This window comes from Colobus angolensis, unplaced genomic scaffold, assembly GCF_000951035.1.
Source record: "Colobus angolensis palliatus isolate OR3802 unplaced genomic scaffold, Cang.pa_1.0 Scaffold221, whole genome shotgun sequence".
NCBI lineage: Eukaryota > Metazoa > Chordata > Mammalia > Primates > Cercopithecidae > Colobus > Colobus angolensis.
In genome coordinates, this window is record NW_012115389.1 from 2,339,012 (window position 1) to 2,355,128 (window position 16,117).

At 39.1% G+C, this 16,117-nt stretch overlaps 1 protein-coding gene across 1 annotated transcript in view; it reads left to right on the forward strand.

Moving 5' to 3' along the window:
• The window catches only part of SYNE1 (spectrin repeat containing, nuclear envelope 1), a 543,966-nt gene that overhangs the window by 143,090 nt on the left and 384,759 nt on the right, over positions 1–16,117 (forward strand). Inside the window, 3 exon segments of the mRNA XM_011943785.1 lie at positions 1,164–1,360; positions 4,120–4,229; positions 7,756–7,806. Of these exon segments, the coding sequence (XP_011799175.1) occupies positions 1,164–1,360; positions 4,120–4,229; positions 7,756–7,806 (358 nt within the window).

Here is a 16,117-nt window from a genome sequence, read left to right on the forward strand (position 1 = left end):
TGGGAGGTGGAGGTTGCAGTGAGCCAAGATTGTGCCACTGCACTCCAGCCTGGGCAACAGAATGAGTGAGACTCTGTCTCAATAATAATAATAATAGTAATAATAATGGACATTTATAAACTCGTTATATTAATCAGCATACCATTCAGGTTGTATTTTTCATGAAAATATTGAAATTCTAGTAAAAATTAATTGAGTGATATTTTTGTTTTATTTAGTGATGACTATAAGGTTAATGAGACTAACTTTTTAAAAAGAAACTACTGATGACTTTATCCATTGAATGTTCCCTAATTAAGTGATCATATTTGCAGGCCCTCCACTTAATCAAGGGGTGCAGCCAATGCTCAAAATCATCTTTACAACTCTGTTTTCGGAACTACCTTTATAATTGATAAATTACATGTAGAAAAAATAATCATTCATTATGAACTTGCCTCACTTCTGCTTTCCAAAGGCAAAATATGACTACCAACTTGAAATCAGTTTCTTAATAACTGGCTTTGAGTTAATCAAATCTACCGCCAAAGAAAAAAGATTTACCACCAGGGCTTGCTCTCAAGACAATTACAAAAAAGGAGTTTACAAACAGTTTTATTGGTGGAGTAATTGGAATTGTTGTTTGCATTTAGGTGGAATACAGGGTCCCGTGTGAACACTTGAGAGATATAATTGCAATATTTGCATTTGTCTGTTCTATTGCATTGGAAAGCATTCAGCCACATTATGTTAGTCTGTTACAACCTTGTACAACACAGTGCTGCTTCCCATTAGAAACGTGTTAGATCTTTCTACAAAAAGTATACAGTGGTTAATTACTATCATTTTTGGCATCTTTATAATTTGTTTGCTTAAAATTTTTCAGCATTTTTCTCTAAATTGATTTTTCTTTATAAAATGAATGTAAAAATATGCTTTAAATTAACAATCTTAATTACTGAAAAATCCAACATAGAAATCTCTAAATATAGAACTGGAATTTCGACATCTTATCTTGTTACCCCCTAAAAATTTTGTTTTCCTTAATTTTTCTCAAGCACAATGAACTGATACAGTTCTCTGCATATTGTTGGTGAAAAGCACTGGATTTTGCATGAGGTCTTGAAGAAAGTCCTTGTATCTATTCAGAATGTGACATCATTTTATGTTTTTATAACACAAAGGCAGACTGGAATAGAAGTAAAAGATTTTGGGAAGAGTTGGAGAAGTGGAGTTGCCTTTCATTCAGTTATTCATGCCATTCGACCCGAACTGGTGGACTTGGAGAAAGTGAAAGGCAGATCCAACCGAGAAAATCTGGAGGATGCTTTCACTATCGCCGAAACGGAACTGGGGATCCCAAGACTGCTAGATCCTGAAGGTAGGCTGAATAATCATTAACTGCTGTATACGTTAACACAGAGGGTTTAAATGTCTTTTTCTTCTTCTTTTCTTTTTTTTTGAGACGGAGTCTCGCTCTGTCGCCCAGGCTGGAGTGCAGTGGCGCGATCTCGGCTCACTGCAAGCTCCGCCTGCCGGGTTCACATCATTCTCCTGACTCAGCCTCTGGAGTAGCTGGGACTACAGGCACCCGCCACCACGCCCGGCTAATTTTTTGTATTTTTAGTAGATATGGGGTTTCACCGTGTTAGCCAGGATGGTCTCAATCTTCTGACCTCGTGATCTGCCTGCCTCGGCCTCCCAAAGTGCTGGGATTACAGGCTTGAGCCACCGCGTGCAGCTGAGGGTTTAAATGTCTTAGATTTCTTAAACTTAGAAATACACATGTCTTCCAAGATTCTTCCAAGCCGGAAAGCTGGAGAAAAGTGGGAAGTAATGGTATTTTCCTGCATCAATTTTCTTCTGGATAAATATCTACCACCATGGTTGGGGTAAAATATGATTTCATTGCTCCAAACAACACTTTGGCATCAGTATATCAGTCAGGTGAACTGGACTTAATATACTAAAGGGTGGAATGAAAGTTTTAGAAGTCTGTGTATGAGGGGAGGGTGACAGGATAATATAATATAAGAGGTCTGGAAGATGTAGATTATTCATACTTAGAAATGTTTTTAACCATGCAGTGTTTTGGTGTCAATCAGCAAACTACATAAATATTTGACTAATATTTGTCATTTTAATTGTTTGGTACTTTTTTTGGTAAGGCTGTGAATGTTAAGACTTCTTGGAAATGGAGTGAACTCTTTCAAGCCTTCAAAAGACAATTTAGATGCCTTTGATAAACTTTTATAAACTAGTAAGTTGTTAGCTATGTTGAAACAAAAGTATCAAAGTGAAGTTCCAAATGTCACAGATAATTTATGTGGGTTGGCAATTATGGACATTTATATCAGTGAATGCAGAAATGTAAATACACAGTGAAAGCAAATTATTTCTCCCCTCTCCTCCCTACCCTTCCTGGCCTCTGGTAACCACCATTCTACTCTCTGTCTTCATGGGATCCGCTGAAAATTATTTTTAACGATGGAATTTCAGACTGAACTTCCCTAGCTCTGAAACAAAGAGGATAGACTTGTGTTTCTAAGAGTAAGTTACAGAGACCCAGTTAGGTTTCCTCGAAGATGAAGGGCCCCATGGAGATTCCTTGACATTTTAGGATTCTGTTTTGAGTCCCACTCTGCCCCCACCCCCACTTTCACTAGGATATCAAAGGGCTTTCTGCCTTCTTTCTGCACAAAAATAAGTCAAGGGAAAAACACGTATTCCAGCCATCAATTTCAGAGGATGTAACAGAGCTGACATTATTCCTAAAGTGGGATGAAAGAAGAATATACATCATTCTTTCATATCTACCAGACCGGAAGATCTTAATATTTTCTTTGATGGTCAGAAACTGAGGTTGCCTAAATACAAGGCTGTCCTAGATATAAGACTTTCCTCTAATTTCTTCATGAGAACTTCCGCTTCAAAAAGTTATTTAACCAACTTGGATGTATAAGCTTTTAGGCATACAGATTAAGTACTCCAAGTCTATTATAATAATTGCTTTATGATTTACATATGTAGTTAACAGCATATACTATGTTAAATCATGTATTAAATATTGCTTTTCTTTCCACTTTCATATTTCCTGAAAAAAAAGTTTTACTCAACGGTTTGACTCATCACCTTTGAGTCATTTAACAAATTTCAGAATTCATTATTTTGCTTCCTTTTAAATGCTGTGAATTGTAGCACTCTTTAAACCCTACATTGCAAGTCTTAGAAATTATACCTCTGACCAAAAAGAACTTTTACAAAAGATTAGATTAGTTTTATACTTTATTGTAGCAATTTGGTTTGCTTTTTGCTCTGTAAATTGCTCTGAAGTCATAATCATTTTTTTGCCTTTAAAATTGATATTTAAAAGACTTGTTTACAGCATTTTTTACTTATGCATTCTTACTTCCATGTATAATTACTAACTCTGGATAAATTTATTGGCCTGATTTTTACCATTTGTATTGGATAAATATCTATAAGCTTCAAAATCACGGTGATTGAGGCCTTCTCAGGCAGTTTCCCTCGAAGAGTGCGTGATTGCTCAAAGCACTGTAATTTGGAGAGAATGCTCCACAAAGAAGAGGCTGCCCAGGAAATGGAATATAAGGCATCTCCCTTTCTTCTAAAGTGAAATTTCTGGGGGCAGAGAAGAGGCTTGTCTATATTTAGTCATATATAGTATATAAACTGTCATTCAGTGTCACACTTGTAAGCATTTTTGTACTACCCATTTATGCCAGTTTTAAAATTTACGTATTATTTGTGTTCAGTTAACTAGACAGAATGTTTGAGTAACCATACAGTATTCTCATACTCAGTACTCACACTGAGTAACCAGACAGTATCAAATACTGTCTCATGAGATACTGTATGTCTTATTTAAATGACATATATGCTACTTTCTTAAATGCTGTTTGTTAAAATGTGTCATCTTTCTGAGTAATATAATTTCCATCATGTAATATCCAGATTAAATTTGGTTTACCCTCCTCCCCCTCCAAAATTCTAAATAGTGCTTCTGTTTTCCTTCTGCGTTTAGTGTTTTTGGTATGATAGTTAGATATCAAAGCTTGTATTATTAAAATCCAGTGAAGGCTAATTAATTTATTCACATTTCTTTTTTTGTTTTTTCAGATGTTGATGTGGATAAACCAGATGAGAAGTCTATTATGACCTATGTAGCCCAGTTTCTGAAACATTATCCTGACATCCACAATGCAGGCACTGATGGGCAAGAGGATGATGTAGGTATTTGCTTTCTTCAAGTATTGCTAGTGTATGCAATGACAGTGACTCAGATTTTTGAGTATGCTGTTCTCAAAAAATTAAATTTGAATGCATTTTAATATGAGAGCAACTTATTTAAAAAAGATACCACCAAATGGGGCAATGATTAGAGGAAAAGGTTTTTCTGGTTTGCATGTTGAATATGTTAGAGAAAGCATTGCTAATAATAAATGTAAGACTATGTGATGCTGAGACACTAAAATTGAGAAAAGACAGCAGTGTTGGAAACTCCATTTTAGTGATCTAAGAATTGAAGTAATTGTATTTCTGTCATACATTTGAACATCTAGATCTTGAATCCCCTTGATCTGATCTGATAAAATCTGATAAAATCTAATTTTGGCTTTTGGATTTTATTATATCTATTGACAGCGAACATATGGGAAGTAAGGCACAATTTGTAAAAGTTCTAATTATTCACTGTGATTAGATTTTTCTGCCTTTAATTAACTTAAATAACATTAACATTTTTCATGCTGCTCAAATTACATGTTAATTGTCATAAATTTTTTAAATCAGGAAAAAAAGGAAAAGGAAAAAATTGTATTTGACCTTCTAGAGAGAACCTATACTAGAAAAAATTAATATGTTGATGTTAATTTCCAACATTTGCATATGTATATGGCAGATACATATAATATTTTAATAAAAATAGAATTATAGTATCCATGCAATTTTATAATTTTCTTTTTCCACGGACATTATAAAGAATTCTGCAGGTCATCATATGTATGTACAGTAATTTATTACCCAATCTTAATAGTTTTAATTTGTAATTTTTGTTGTCATAAGCAATGCTTTTATGAACAATCTTGTAATAAAACATTGTTCTAAGATTCTCTCTCTCTCTCTCTTTTTTTTTTTTTTTGAGTTGGGGTCTTGCTCTTTCACCCAGCCTGGAGTGCAGTAGCACAATATTGGCTCACTGCATCCTCTCCCTCCCAGGTTCAAACAATTCTCCTGTCTCAGCCTCCTGGAGTAGCTGGGATTTCGGATGTACACCACTACACCCAGCTAATTTTTTCTGTTTCTAGTAGAGACTGGGTTTCACATGTTGGCCAGGCTAGTCTCAAACTACTGACCTCAAGTGATCTTCCTGCCTCTGCCTCCCAAAGTGCTGGGATCACAGGCACGAGTCACCACACCTGGCTAAGATTCTTCTTTACAAGTGGAATTCCTAGACTAAAGGGCATACAAAATTTTAATGCTTTTAAAAATGTTTTTTGAATTGCCTTGTAGAAAGTTTGTCCTATTTTACACTCCAGCCAAGACACCAGACTTGCCTGTTTTCCTGTTTATTAGCAATGGATATGACCATTCTTTTAATATTTTTGAAGTAGTGTTGTATTCTGTTTTTAATTATATACAGAGGTGGATTCACTGCTGAATTTTAATTTAATTAGAAGGTGCTCCTCTTCTTCCTTTCTCCTTTCTTCCTAAAAAAAAAAAATTATAAGGTAAATGACATCAGGAAAAAAATAAATGGAATTTTCAAGATGAGTGAAAACCTGTCTGTCTTCATTGTTCAGGTCTCAACTGGAGTTTTCAGAGCAGTTTGAAATGAAAATGAAGAGTAATAAGAAAACCAAAAAATGTAAAATATGTTTTCTAAATAGACTTATAAACATATATAAAGAAGAAAAGGGCCAAGGAGCATAACCAAAAGCTTACAAGTAGACATTATGCCAATAGTTAGAAATCAGTGACTTCATAAAAGAATAAGCAAAACAGAGGTAACTCCTGTTTCCTAGGTCTCTCAGATGAAATTAATCTGGCATTTGATAGAACTATGTTAGCTTCTTAAAAACAGTAAGTTCAGGAAACCTCTTTTGTTTCTTGTCAGGATTGGGGCACAAACACTGGCCACCAGGGTGACTTTTCTATAGTTATTACTAGTAAAGTAATTGTTTCTGAAAAGCACCACAAACGGCTAAAGCAAAGACTCCATGTGCAAATGCTGGCATGGATTGATGTAAATATTTTGGAGTCATCTGGGGCTTGCTGGGTTTTGACAATATTGTTGTGTGAATAAGAAACTCTGTAAGAAAACACATTAGACTTACCTCATATAGCACAGAGAAAATCCATCCAAACTTCCATCTGGTTTTTATATGTGAAGTCCTTATATTACCCAGATGGATTTATATCTAATTTAGTGTCTGTGGTTTTACTGTTTTAGAGTCTCTGACATTAATCATCTCTCCAGATTAGTAAACGCTGTGGCTGGAAACATCTAAAAAAACAAAAGGAGATGCTTTACTTAATGCTCATGAGCAGGAGTTTAATGCAAAAATTCTCAGAGATTTGAAACACACAATCTATCGATATAAGCGTTTTAATATACTTTACTAAAGAGGTTTTATTATTTTTCAGAGGTTACTTTAATCATCTAAAAAATAAATTCTGGTCATTAAAAAAATTCCCTCTATCCCTTTCCTAAAAAGAGGATGCATATGATTTATTCAGGCTTATCTCAAAAATTATTTTTGAGGAAAATGTATTGGAAGCTTTGCCCTTTTTTAGTGGCATTTGTCATGTAGTGCATAAGCATCTAAAATTGAATATTTCGAATAATGTATTTTTTGTTATGATGTAGGGTTTATATTTGTTTAACACAGTTAATGGTCACCTAATTCTGTCTAGTGAACCTTTAATATTTTGTAAACTATGCATATTAGTTTTGAGCCCCCACCTCAAAGTACTCAGTATTTGTCATTCAGCTCTTACTCTCTTAATTCATTAAATAAAAAAAAAAATTCTTGGCATGAACGTATCTACCAGGCTTTCATTTTTGTGTGTATTTGATTTATATATCCCCGTTGTGATTTTATTTGAATTAAATATTTTATGGCTACCATTTTAAATATGATTTTCTTACTGAAAATCGACATCACCGTGTTTTTTTTTATCTCATCCAATAAAACTGATAAACTTCCCCCTTAAGATATTTCTTGAATAATTAGCACTCAGTCATAAATAAACAATATAGGCCTGTTGACTTATCTCATTCACCTTCTAAACTTTCATTAATTTTTTCACCCATCCGTTCTTCCATTGCCACAAACATTCCTGACTGCCCTAAGAAGCACAACACAGGCTTAATTCTTATGAGGACAAAGAAACATGTGTGCTGTGTATATTTACAGGGAAAGTAATATGAGTTGATATACCTCTTTACATAGTTCACCTTCTAAAATATTTACTGTTGTTTTGAGACATGTTTACAAAATATATAGCTACATATGATTATTTCAAGCTAAAATAAAAATGTCATTTTCTAGAAAACGATGTTGCCTTATTGGAGTTGAATATTTTTGTATTTTCAAAAGCTATGAAAATGTCTTAAAGTAATTGTACCCTTGAAATGATCATCTATTTCTCTAAAGGCAGATGCCTCTCCATTTATTTTTCTTCTTGTTTTCTAAATAATTTTTGACCCTGATTTATATTATATTTCTATATATTATCTTTTCGTATTGTTAGGAAATACTTCCAGGTTTCCCATCTTTTGCAAATTCTATACAAAATTTTAAGGTAAGATTTAAGTAATCTTGCATTGATGACCTCTTTCAAACATCCTGCATTCTGTATCGTTTTAGTCATTCCCTTGCATGTTTTTGTGTTTATGTATACATTTCTTTTAATACTTTAATTGCATCATTTGCGTTTCCTTTCTAACAGAACAAATAACATACATATGTGTTATCAAATGTTAGTGATAGTCTAAGCTACTCCCATGCACTTGCCCATTAATCTTTCATTATAAATGGTATCTATCAATTAATTTCTTCTTTATAATAATAACACTAATACAAAGAAGGACTTACAGTAACTATGTTTGGTGTCTTTAACGTGACACAGAAAATAAAAACAAAGTAAAGGTTTAGTTTTGTATCTTAAAATGTTAGCAGGGAATCAACGAACAAGGTAAGTATTTGGTTACCTTGTCGGTCTGAGTTTCCTCACTCTCTTCTGCTCAGTATTGGGTCTCGTGGGTTAGTAAAGTTCATGACATGTAGTAGGTGCTCAAAAGATATTAGCAGAATGAATGGTTATGAATTGCTGTCCGTATCGAAGTTATTGAATGCATGTCCCATATTTTAGCTTTTCCATTTTTCTTTATGTTCCGTCTAGGCTGCAGGTTATGTATTGTATTGATATATTGTATTTATATCAACATAAATCAGAAGTAACTCATTTCATATCAAATACTAAATTTTTTAAATGTCATGCTCCATAAAGTATGAGTTTATGTATATGTGAACGTGGTACACAAATGTAAATGTGGTTTATGTGTGTGTGTGTGTGTGTGTGTGTGTGTGTGTATGAGTGAATGAGAGAGAAAGAAAAACAATAAAGTGAAAGAAAAAAGTAGACAGAATGCTGACAGTATAGCTGCTTGGAATTTAGATATAAGCAATAGGTTGCCATGTCTTCTGAATGTGTGTGAAAGTTATCAGTTGAAGAAAAACCCTAGACTAATGGGCTATAAATATTGTTTTGTACTTCATTTTTCTCTTAGAAAGAAGAATCTTGAGTATATAAATAGCGACATCCTTCTCACCTTACTGCAATCTGCTAGACACTTTCTAACCATTAGAAAGTCATTTACTAAATAGGCTCTAATAAAGTTATTTTAAGAACATAACCCTTTTCTTTCAGATGACTTTGTGTAACAAATAGCTCCTCTTCAGGGCAGTCAAATGCTTTTTAAATGCAGAAGTTGATGAGCAGCCTGTCCTCAGAGGCTCACAATGAAGTCCTGTGCTCACTGTTAGATGGGTCACTTCTGGTGGCCACACTGACCTCTGGCATCTTGGAGACACACCAAGAATAAGTTTTCTCTCTGAGCTCATAAGAATGTGGTATCAATGCTTTTCTGGGCATAAGAATCAACTGATAATAAAACATGTACCTTCATTATATTCACCTGTTCATTCAGAAAAGACATCCTGGGAAGAACTGAAGCTTTATAGTCTTGGGCTTCAGTTCCATTTCTTTCTGCTTTTAACTATGTTTCTAACTCATCTCTTATTCTGCAATCATATATTGAGTGATTCTGAGTGCCAGACACTGTGTTAGATGAGGGAGATTAAAAAGATACCTAACGAGTGTCAAACGCGTCCATGGGAAGAGTCCACCAAACAGGCTTTGTGTGAGCAATAAAGCTTTTTAATCACCTGAGTGCAGGCAGACTGAGTACAAAAAAGGAGTCAGCAAAGGGAGACGGGGTGGAGCAGTTTTATAGGATTTGGGTGGGTAGTGGAAAATTGCGGTCAAAGGGCGTTTTTCTCTTATGGACAGGAGTAGGTGTTACAAGGTACTCAGTGGGGAGCTTCCGAGATTCATTGTCCAGGATAAAGAATTTCACAAGGTCAATTGATCAGTTAGGGTGGGGCAGGAACAAACCACAGTGGTGGAATGTCATCAGTTAAGGCAGGAACCAGCCATTTTTACTTCTTTTGTGGTTCTTCAGTTGCCTTAGGTCATCTGGATGTATATGTGCAGGCTTGGACTCAGCGGCCTGACATTCCTGTCTTCTTATATCAATAAGAAAAGCAAAGCAAAATAGTGGTGAAGTATTGGGGTGGTGAAAATTTTTGGTGGTTGTTTCTCAGGGCTGCTTTGAGTGGGATTAGGGATGGCATGGGAACTTAGAGTGGGAGAGATTAAATTGAAGAAAGATTTTGGGGGAAGGGGTGATATTGTGGGGTTGTTAGAAGGAAGATTTGTCATATAGAATGATTGGTGATGGCCTGGATGTGGTTTTGTATGAGTTGAGAAACTAAACAGAAGACACAAGGTCTGAATAAGAGAAGGAGAAAAAGAGGTATTAAAGGACTAAGAATTGGGAGGACCCAGGACATCCAGTTAGAGAGGGTCCAAGGGGGTTCAGCATAATTATTTGCTTTGTTGGTGAGTTTTTGGACTCTATCCTTGAGTTTTTTTATGTTGTCATATACCAGGCCAGATTGATTTAGGTAAAAACAACACTCTTCATCTAAAAATATACAGAATTCTCCTTTTTCAGCAGTAAGTCTAGGCCTATTCCTGTCTTCTTATATTAATAAGAAAAATAAAACAAAATAGTGGTGGAATGTTGGCGTCATGAGGGGAAGAGGAAGCTGTTTGGTCCTATTTGCAAATTGAATTTTGGCAGTAAGGAAAACTAGTGTGCAAGTGCCTGTCCAATTAGCAGGTAGACACATGTAGGTAGAGGAGCCACAGAAGAAGAAGAGAACTTGTACAAGGCAAAACTGGAAATGCAAAGTGAAAAGATGAGAAGGAGTACTAAAAGAGGTGTCTTGTACCCAGACTTATAGATAAAGTTTCTGTGCCGCAAAAGAAATAGCACTCAAATATAAAATTTTCTTTTTAATTCTCAGCAAGGCAAGGTACTTCTATAGAAGGGTGCGCCCTTACAGATGGAGCGATGGTGAGTGCACACTCGGACAAAGGAGGGGAAGGGGTTCTCATCCCTGATGCACTGTGGCTCCTGCTGCTGTGTTGTTCCCCTATTGGCTAGGGTTAGACCGTACAGGCTAAACTAATTTCGACTGGCTAATTTAAAGAGAGTGATGGGGTGAGTAGTTTGGCGGGAAAAATGGTTACAGAGCAGGTAATCAGAACGAGTCAGAATGGAGCAAGTAATCAGAATGAGTCAGGGTGGAGCAGGTAATCAGAATGAGTGAGAGTGGAGCAGGTCATTGAAATGAGTCAGGGTGGAGCAGGTAATCGAAAAAGGCTACTTTATGAGGAAGTTAAGTTTAAAAGTAGAAGGCAAAGAATTGAACCTACTGACATATCGATTCTTTGAAAAGAAATTTAGAACTGATGTCTAACACTAGGGATCCAGCTAGGGCAGCAGCCATTAGAGTTTGTAATGGGCATTGATGGAACAACTGGATAGATGGGAGGCTAAATCGAGAAATTATGTTGACAGAAAGGAGGAGATGACCACGGTGGCCTTCTCAGACCCTGAGGGAAAGGCCTCTACCCATCCAGTTAAAGTGTCTACACAGACCAAGAGGTATTTTAGTTTCCTGACTTGGGGCATGTGGGTAAAGTCAATTTGCCAGTCCTGGGCAGGGGCAAACCCCTGAGTTTGATGTGTAGGGAAGGGAGGGGGCCTGAGAAATTCCTGAGGAGTGGTAGAATAGCAAATGGAACACTGAGAAGTAATTTCCTTGAGGATAGATTTCAATGATGGAAAGGAAATGAGAGGTTCTAAGAGGCAGGTTAGTGGCTTGTAACCTACATGGAAGAGGTTATGAAAGGACGATAGAATGGAATGAGCCTGTAAGGCTGGAAGGAGGAATTTTCCTTGGTCCAGGAACCATTTGCCTTGAGTGGGGAGGGATCGATAGGTGGAAACTTCAGTGGGAGAGTAAGTAGGAGTGACTGATGAGAAGGAGAAAACTGGCCATGAGGACATAAGTAGGAATACCGGCTGCTTCTTTAGCTGTCTTATCAGCATAATTGTTGCCTTGAACAATGGGGTCTGAGGCCTTTTGATGGCCTTTGCAGTGAAGGATTCCAGCTTCTTTTGGAAGTAAAGCAGCCTTGAGAAGAGTTTTTATTAAAGAGGCATTAATGATGGAAGATCCTTGTGTAGTGAGGAAACCTCTTTCTGCCCATATAACAGCATGGTGGTGCAGGATATGGAAGGCATATTTAGAGTCAGTATAAATATTGATGTGTAGTCCCTTTGCAAGAGTGAGGGCCTGAGGTAAGGCAATGAGTTCAGCTTGCTGAGAGGTAGTGGAGGGGGGCAGAGCAGTAGCCTCAATGATAGGTGTGGAAGATACTATAGAATAGCCTGCCTTTGCTGGTGAGTGGTGATTAGGCCTGGTGGAACTGCCATCAACAAATCAAGTGTGATCAGGATGAGGAACAGGAAAGAAGGAAATATGGGGAAATGGAGTGAATACCAGGTGGATCAGAGAGATACAGTCATGGGAGTCAGGTGTGGTATCAGGAATAATGTGGGAGGCCAGATTGAAGTCCAGGCCAGGAACAATGGTAACTGTGGGAGAGTCAACAAATAGTGAGTACAGTTGAAGGAACTGGGGGGCAGAAAGTATACACATCAGGTGTGAGGAGGAAAATAGATTTTGAAAGTTATGGGAACTGTAGATTGTAAGTGGAGCATAGCTTGTGATTTTGAGGGCCTCTAAAAGTATTTAAGTGGCAGCTGCCACTGCATACAAATATGAGGGCCAGCTCAGAACTGTGAGGTCAAGTTGTTTGGACAGAAAGGTTACAGGGCGTGGTCCCGGCTCTTGTGTAAGAATTCCAGCCACATAGCCCTGTACTTTGGCTGCGTGTAATGAAAAGGGTTGGGATGAGTTAGGGAGAACTAGCATGGGAGCAGCATGTAGGGCTGTTTTTAAGGAAGAGAAAGAGGAGTGGGGAAAGGATTTAGGATCTACAGAGTCAGCTGGGTTTCATTTTGTGAGTTTATATAATGGTTTAGTCAGGATGGCAAAACCAGATATCCAAAGACGAAAGTACATAACTATGCCTAGGAAGGAAAGGAGTTGTTGCTTTGTAGAAGGGGCTGGGGTTTGGGAGATTAGCCAGACACAATCAGCAGGGAGAGCATGTATGTTTCTATGAAGAATTATGCTGAGCTAGGTAATGGATGAGGAAGAAACTTGGGCTTTGGTGGGGAAGTTGCAATATCCTTTTGAGAATAGATGTTGGAGGAATAGGAGGGCATCCTGTTGGGGAGATTTGTAGGAGGGGCTATAAAGTAGAAGGTTGTCAAAATATTGAATAGAGTGAGAAGCAGATGGACAGAAAGTAAAGTATGAGAAAGGGCTTGACTGAAGTAATGGAAGCTGTCCCTGAAGCCTTCGGCAGTACAGCCCAGGTAAGTTGCTGAGACTGATGGGTGTCACGTTCAGTCCAAATGAAAGCAAAGAGAGACTGGGATGAAGGGTGTAAAGGAATAGTAAAGAAAGCATCTTTGAAATCCAGAACAGAATAATGGGTTGTGGAGGGAGGTATTGAGGATAGGAGAGTATATGGGTTTGGCACCATGTGGTGGATAGGCAAAACAATTTTGTTGATAAGGTGAAGATCCTGGACAGGCTTTAGTCCTCTCAAAGCCTGTTGTGGGATGGCATACTGGTGTTGAGCAGGGTAAGGGTGATTAGGTTTTAATGGGGTAGTGATGGGCGTGTGATCGGTTGCCAGGGAAGGAGGAGAGGTGTCCCATATTTGTGTGTTAAGGTAGGGGGATACAAGAGGAAGACGCGAAGGAGGTTTTGAACAGGGGAAAGGGTGGCAGTGAGATGTGGCTGTAGCCCAGGAATAGTCAGAGAAGCAGATAATTTAGTTAAAATGTCTCAACCTAATAAGGGAACTGGGCAGGTGGGGATAACTACAAAAGAGTGCATTAAACAATGTTTTCCAAGTTGACACCAGACTGGGGGAGTTTTAAGAGGTCTAGCAACTTGGCCATCAATACCCACAACAGTTATGGCGGCAAGGTAAACTGGCCCTTGTAAAGAAGGTAATGTGGAGTGGGTAGCCTTCATATTGATTAAGAAGGGTACAGACTTACCCTCCACTGTAAGAGTTACCTAAAGCGTCTGTGATGGTCCAGGAGGCTTCCGAGGTGATCGGGCTGTGTCAGTCTTCAGCCGCTAAGCTGAGAAGATCTGGGAAGGAGTCAGTCAGAGAGTCTTGGGCCAGAGTTCCAGGAGCTCTAGGAGTGGCTGCCAGGCAAGTTGGACAGTCCAATTTCCAGTGGGTTCCTGCACAGATGGACACAGCTTAGGAAGAATCCCGGGCTGTGGGCATTCCTTGGTCCAGTGGCCAGATTTCCGGCACCTGAAGCAAGGATCCTGGGGGAGAAGGTCCTGGAGGAACGCCTGGCCACTGTGGTTTAGGTGTTTTGAAGTTCTTGCGTACTGGAAATGTGGCTGGGGTTTCTCTTACAGTGAAGGCAAGTAATTGCAACTCAGAAACACACTGCTGCTTGGCTCTCTGTATTATTGTACACCTTGATGGTGAGGTTAATTAAGTCCTGTTGTGGGGTTTGAGGGCTGGAATCTAATTTTTGGAGCTTTTTCTAATGTTGGGAGTGGGTTGGGTAATAAAATGCATATTGAGAATAGGACGGCCTTCTGGCCCCTCTGGGTCTAGGGCAGTAAAGTGTCTAAGGGTTGCTGCAAAACAGGCCATGAACTGGGCTGGGGTTTTATATTTGGTGAAAAAGAGCCTAAACACTAACTGATATGGGAGAGGTCAGATAAAAAAAAAGGAGGGTTAACCTTGACTATGCCTTGAGCCCCAGCCACCTCTGTAAGAGGAAATTGTTGGGCAGGTGGGGGAGGGCTAGTCGTGGAACAAAACTGTAAGCCAGACTGGGTATGAGGAGGGGAGGTGATAGAAGGATTATGGGATGGGGGAGCGGAGGCTGAGGAAGAATTGGGACCTGACTCAGCCTGGTGAGGAGCAGCCTGGGGAGGAGGGGAGAGGTCAGATGGGTCTGTAGAAAAGGAGGATTCAAAGGACTCAGAGCTTGGGGTGGAGGCTGAAGGAACAGACAGGAGAGAAAGAAGAAAGATTTGGGATGAGTTGCACTGGGAGCATATACTAGGGAGGGACTGATGTGTAAAAGAATGCCTGGACGTCAGGCACCTCAGATCATTTGCCCATTTTTCGACAAAAATCATCCAGGTCTTGTAAGATGGAGAACTCAAAAGTGCTGTTTTCTGGCCATTTAGAACCATTGTCAAGTTTGTACTGGGGCCAAGTGGTGTTGCAGAAGAAAATAAGGCATTTAGGTTTTAGGTCAGGTGTGAGATGAAGAGGTTTGAAATTCTTGAGAACACAGGCTAAGGGAGAAGAAGGGGGAATGGAGGGTGGAAGCTTGCCCATAGTGAAGGAGGTAAGTGTAAAGTGAAAGGTAGAGACACAGAGAAGTGGGTGGTGAGCAGCCCTGGGCTGTAATGTGGGTGAGCAGCCAAAGCAGGCATCCCTGCAGTTGACTTGCCACCAAGGGAATGTGAGTGAATGACCAAGGCAGGCATCCCTGTGGTGGTCAGACACCAGTGGAATGTGGGTGAATAATCAGGCAGGTGTCCCCGCAGTGATTAAACACCAAGGGAAGCCTGTCTTCCCGAGTCTGTAACCCACACCGGAGTTTTGTGTCCACAGATAAAATGTGTCTCCTTTGTCTCTACTAGAGAGGAAAAACAACTGGAATTGGAAGGACAGGGAGATTGAAAGGTAGTGAGAGAGACTGGAGAAGGTAGTGAAAAGACCACTTACCCGATTTGAAATTGGTGAGTTGTTTCTTGGGCTAGCCTGAGGACCCGAGGTCACAGGTGGATCTCCTTACAGAGTGAGGGTGAGGACAGGGGACCGGTCTCCCGAAGGAGTCCCCCTGTCCCGTGTCTTCAGCACCAAATGTCATGTGCATCCGTGTGAAGAGACCATCAAACAGACTTTGTGTGAGCAATAAAGCTTTTTAATCACCTGGGTGCAGGCAGACTGAGTACAAAAAAGGAGTCAGCAAAGGGAGATGGGGTGGAGCAGTTTTATAGGATTTGGTTGGGTAGTGGAAAACTGCAGTCAAAGGGGGTTTTTCTCTTGCGGGCAGGGGCGGGGGTTACAAGGTGCTCAGTGGGGAGCTTCTGAGATTCATTGTCCAGAAGTAGGAATTTCACAAGGTCAATTGGTCAGTTAGGGTGGGGCAGGAACAAATCACAATCATCAAATGTCATTAATTACGGCAGGAACCAGCCATTTTCACTTCTTTTGTGGTTCTTCAGTTGCCTCGGCCATCTGGATGTATATGTGCAGGCTTGGTTGAGCTCAGAGGCCTGAC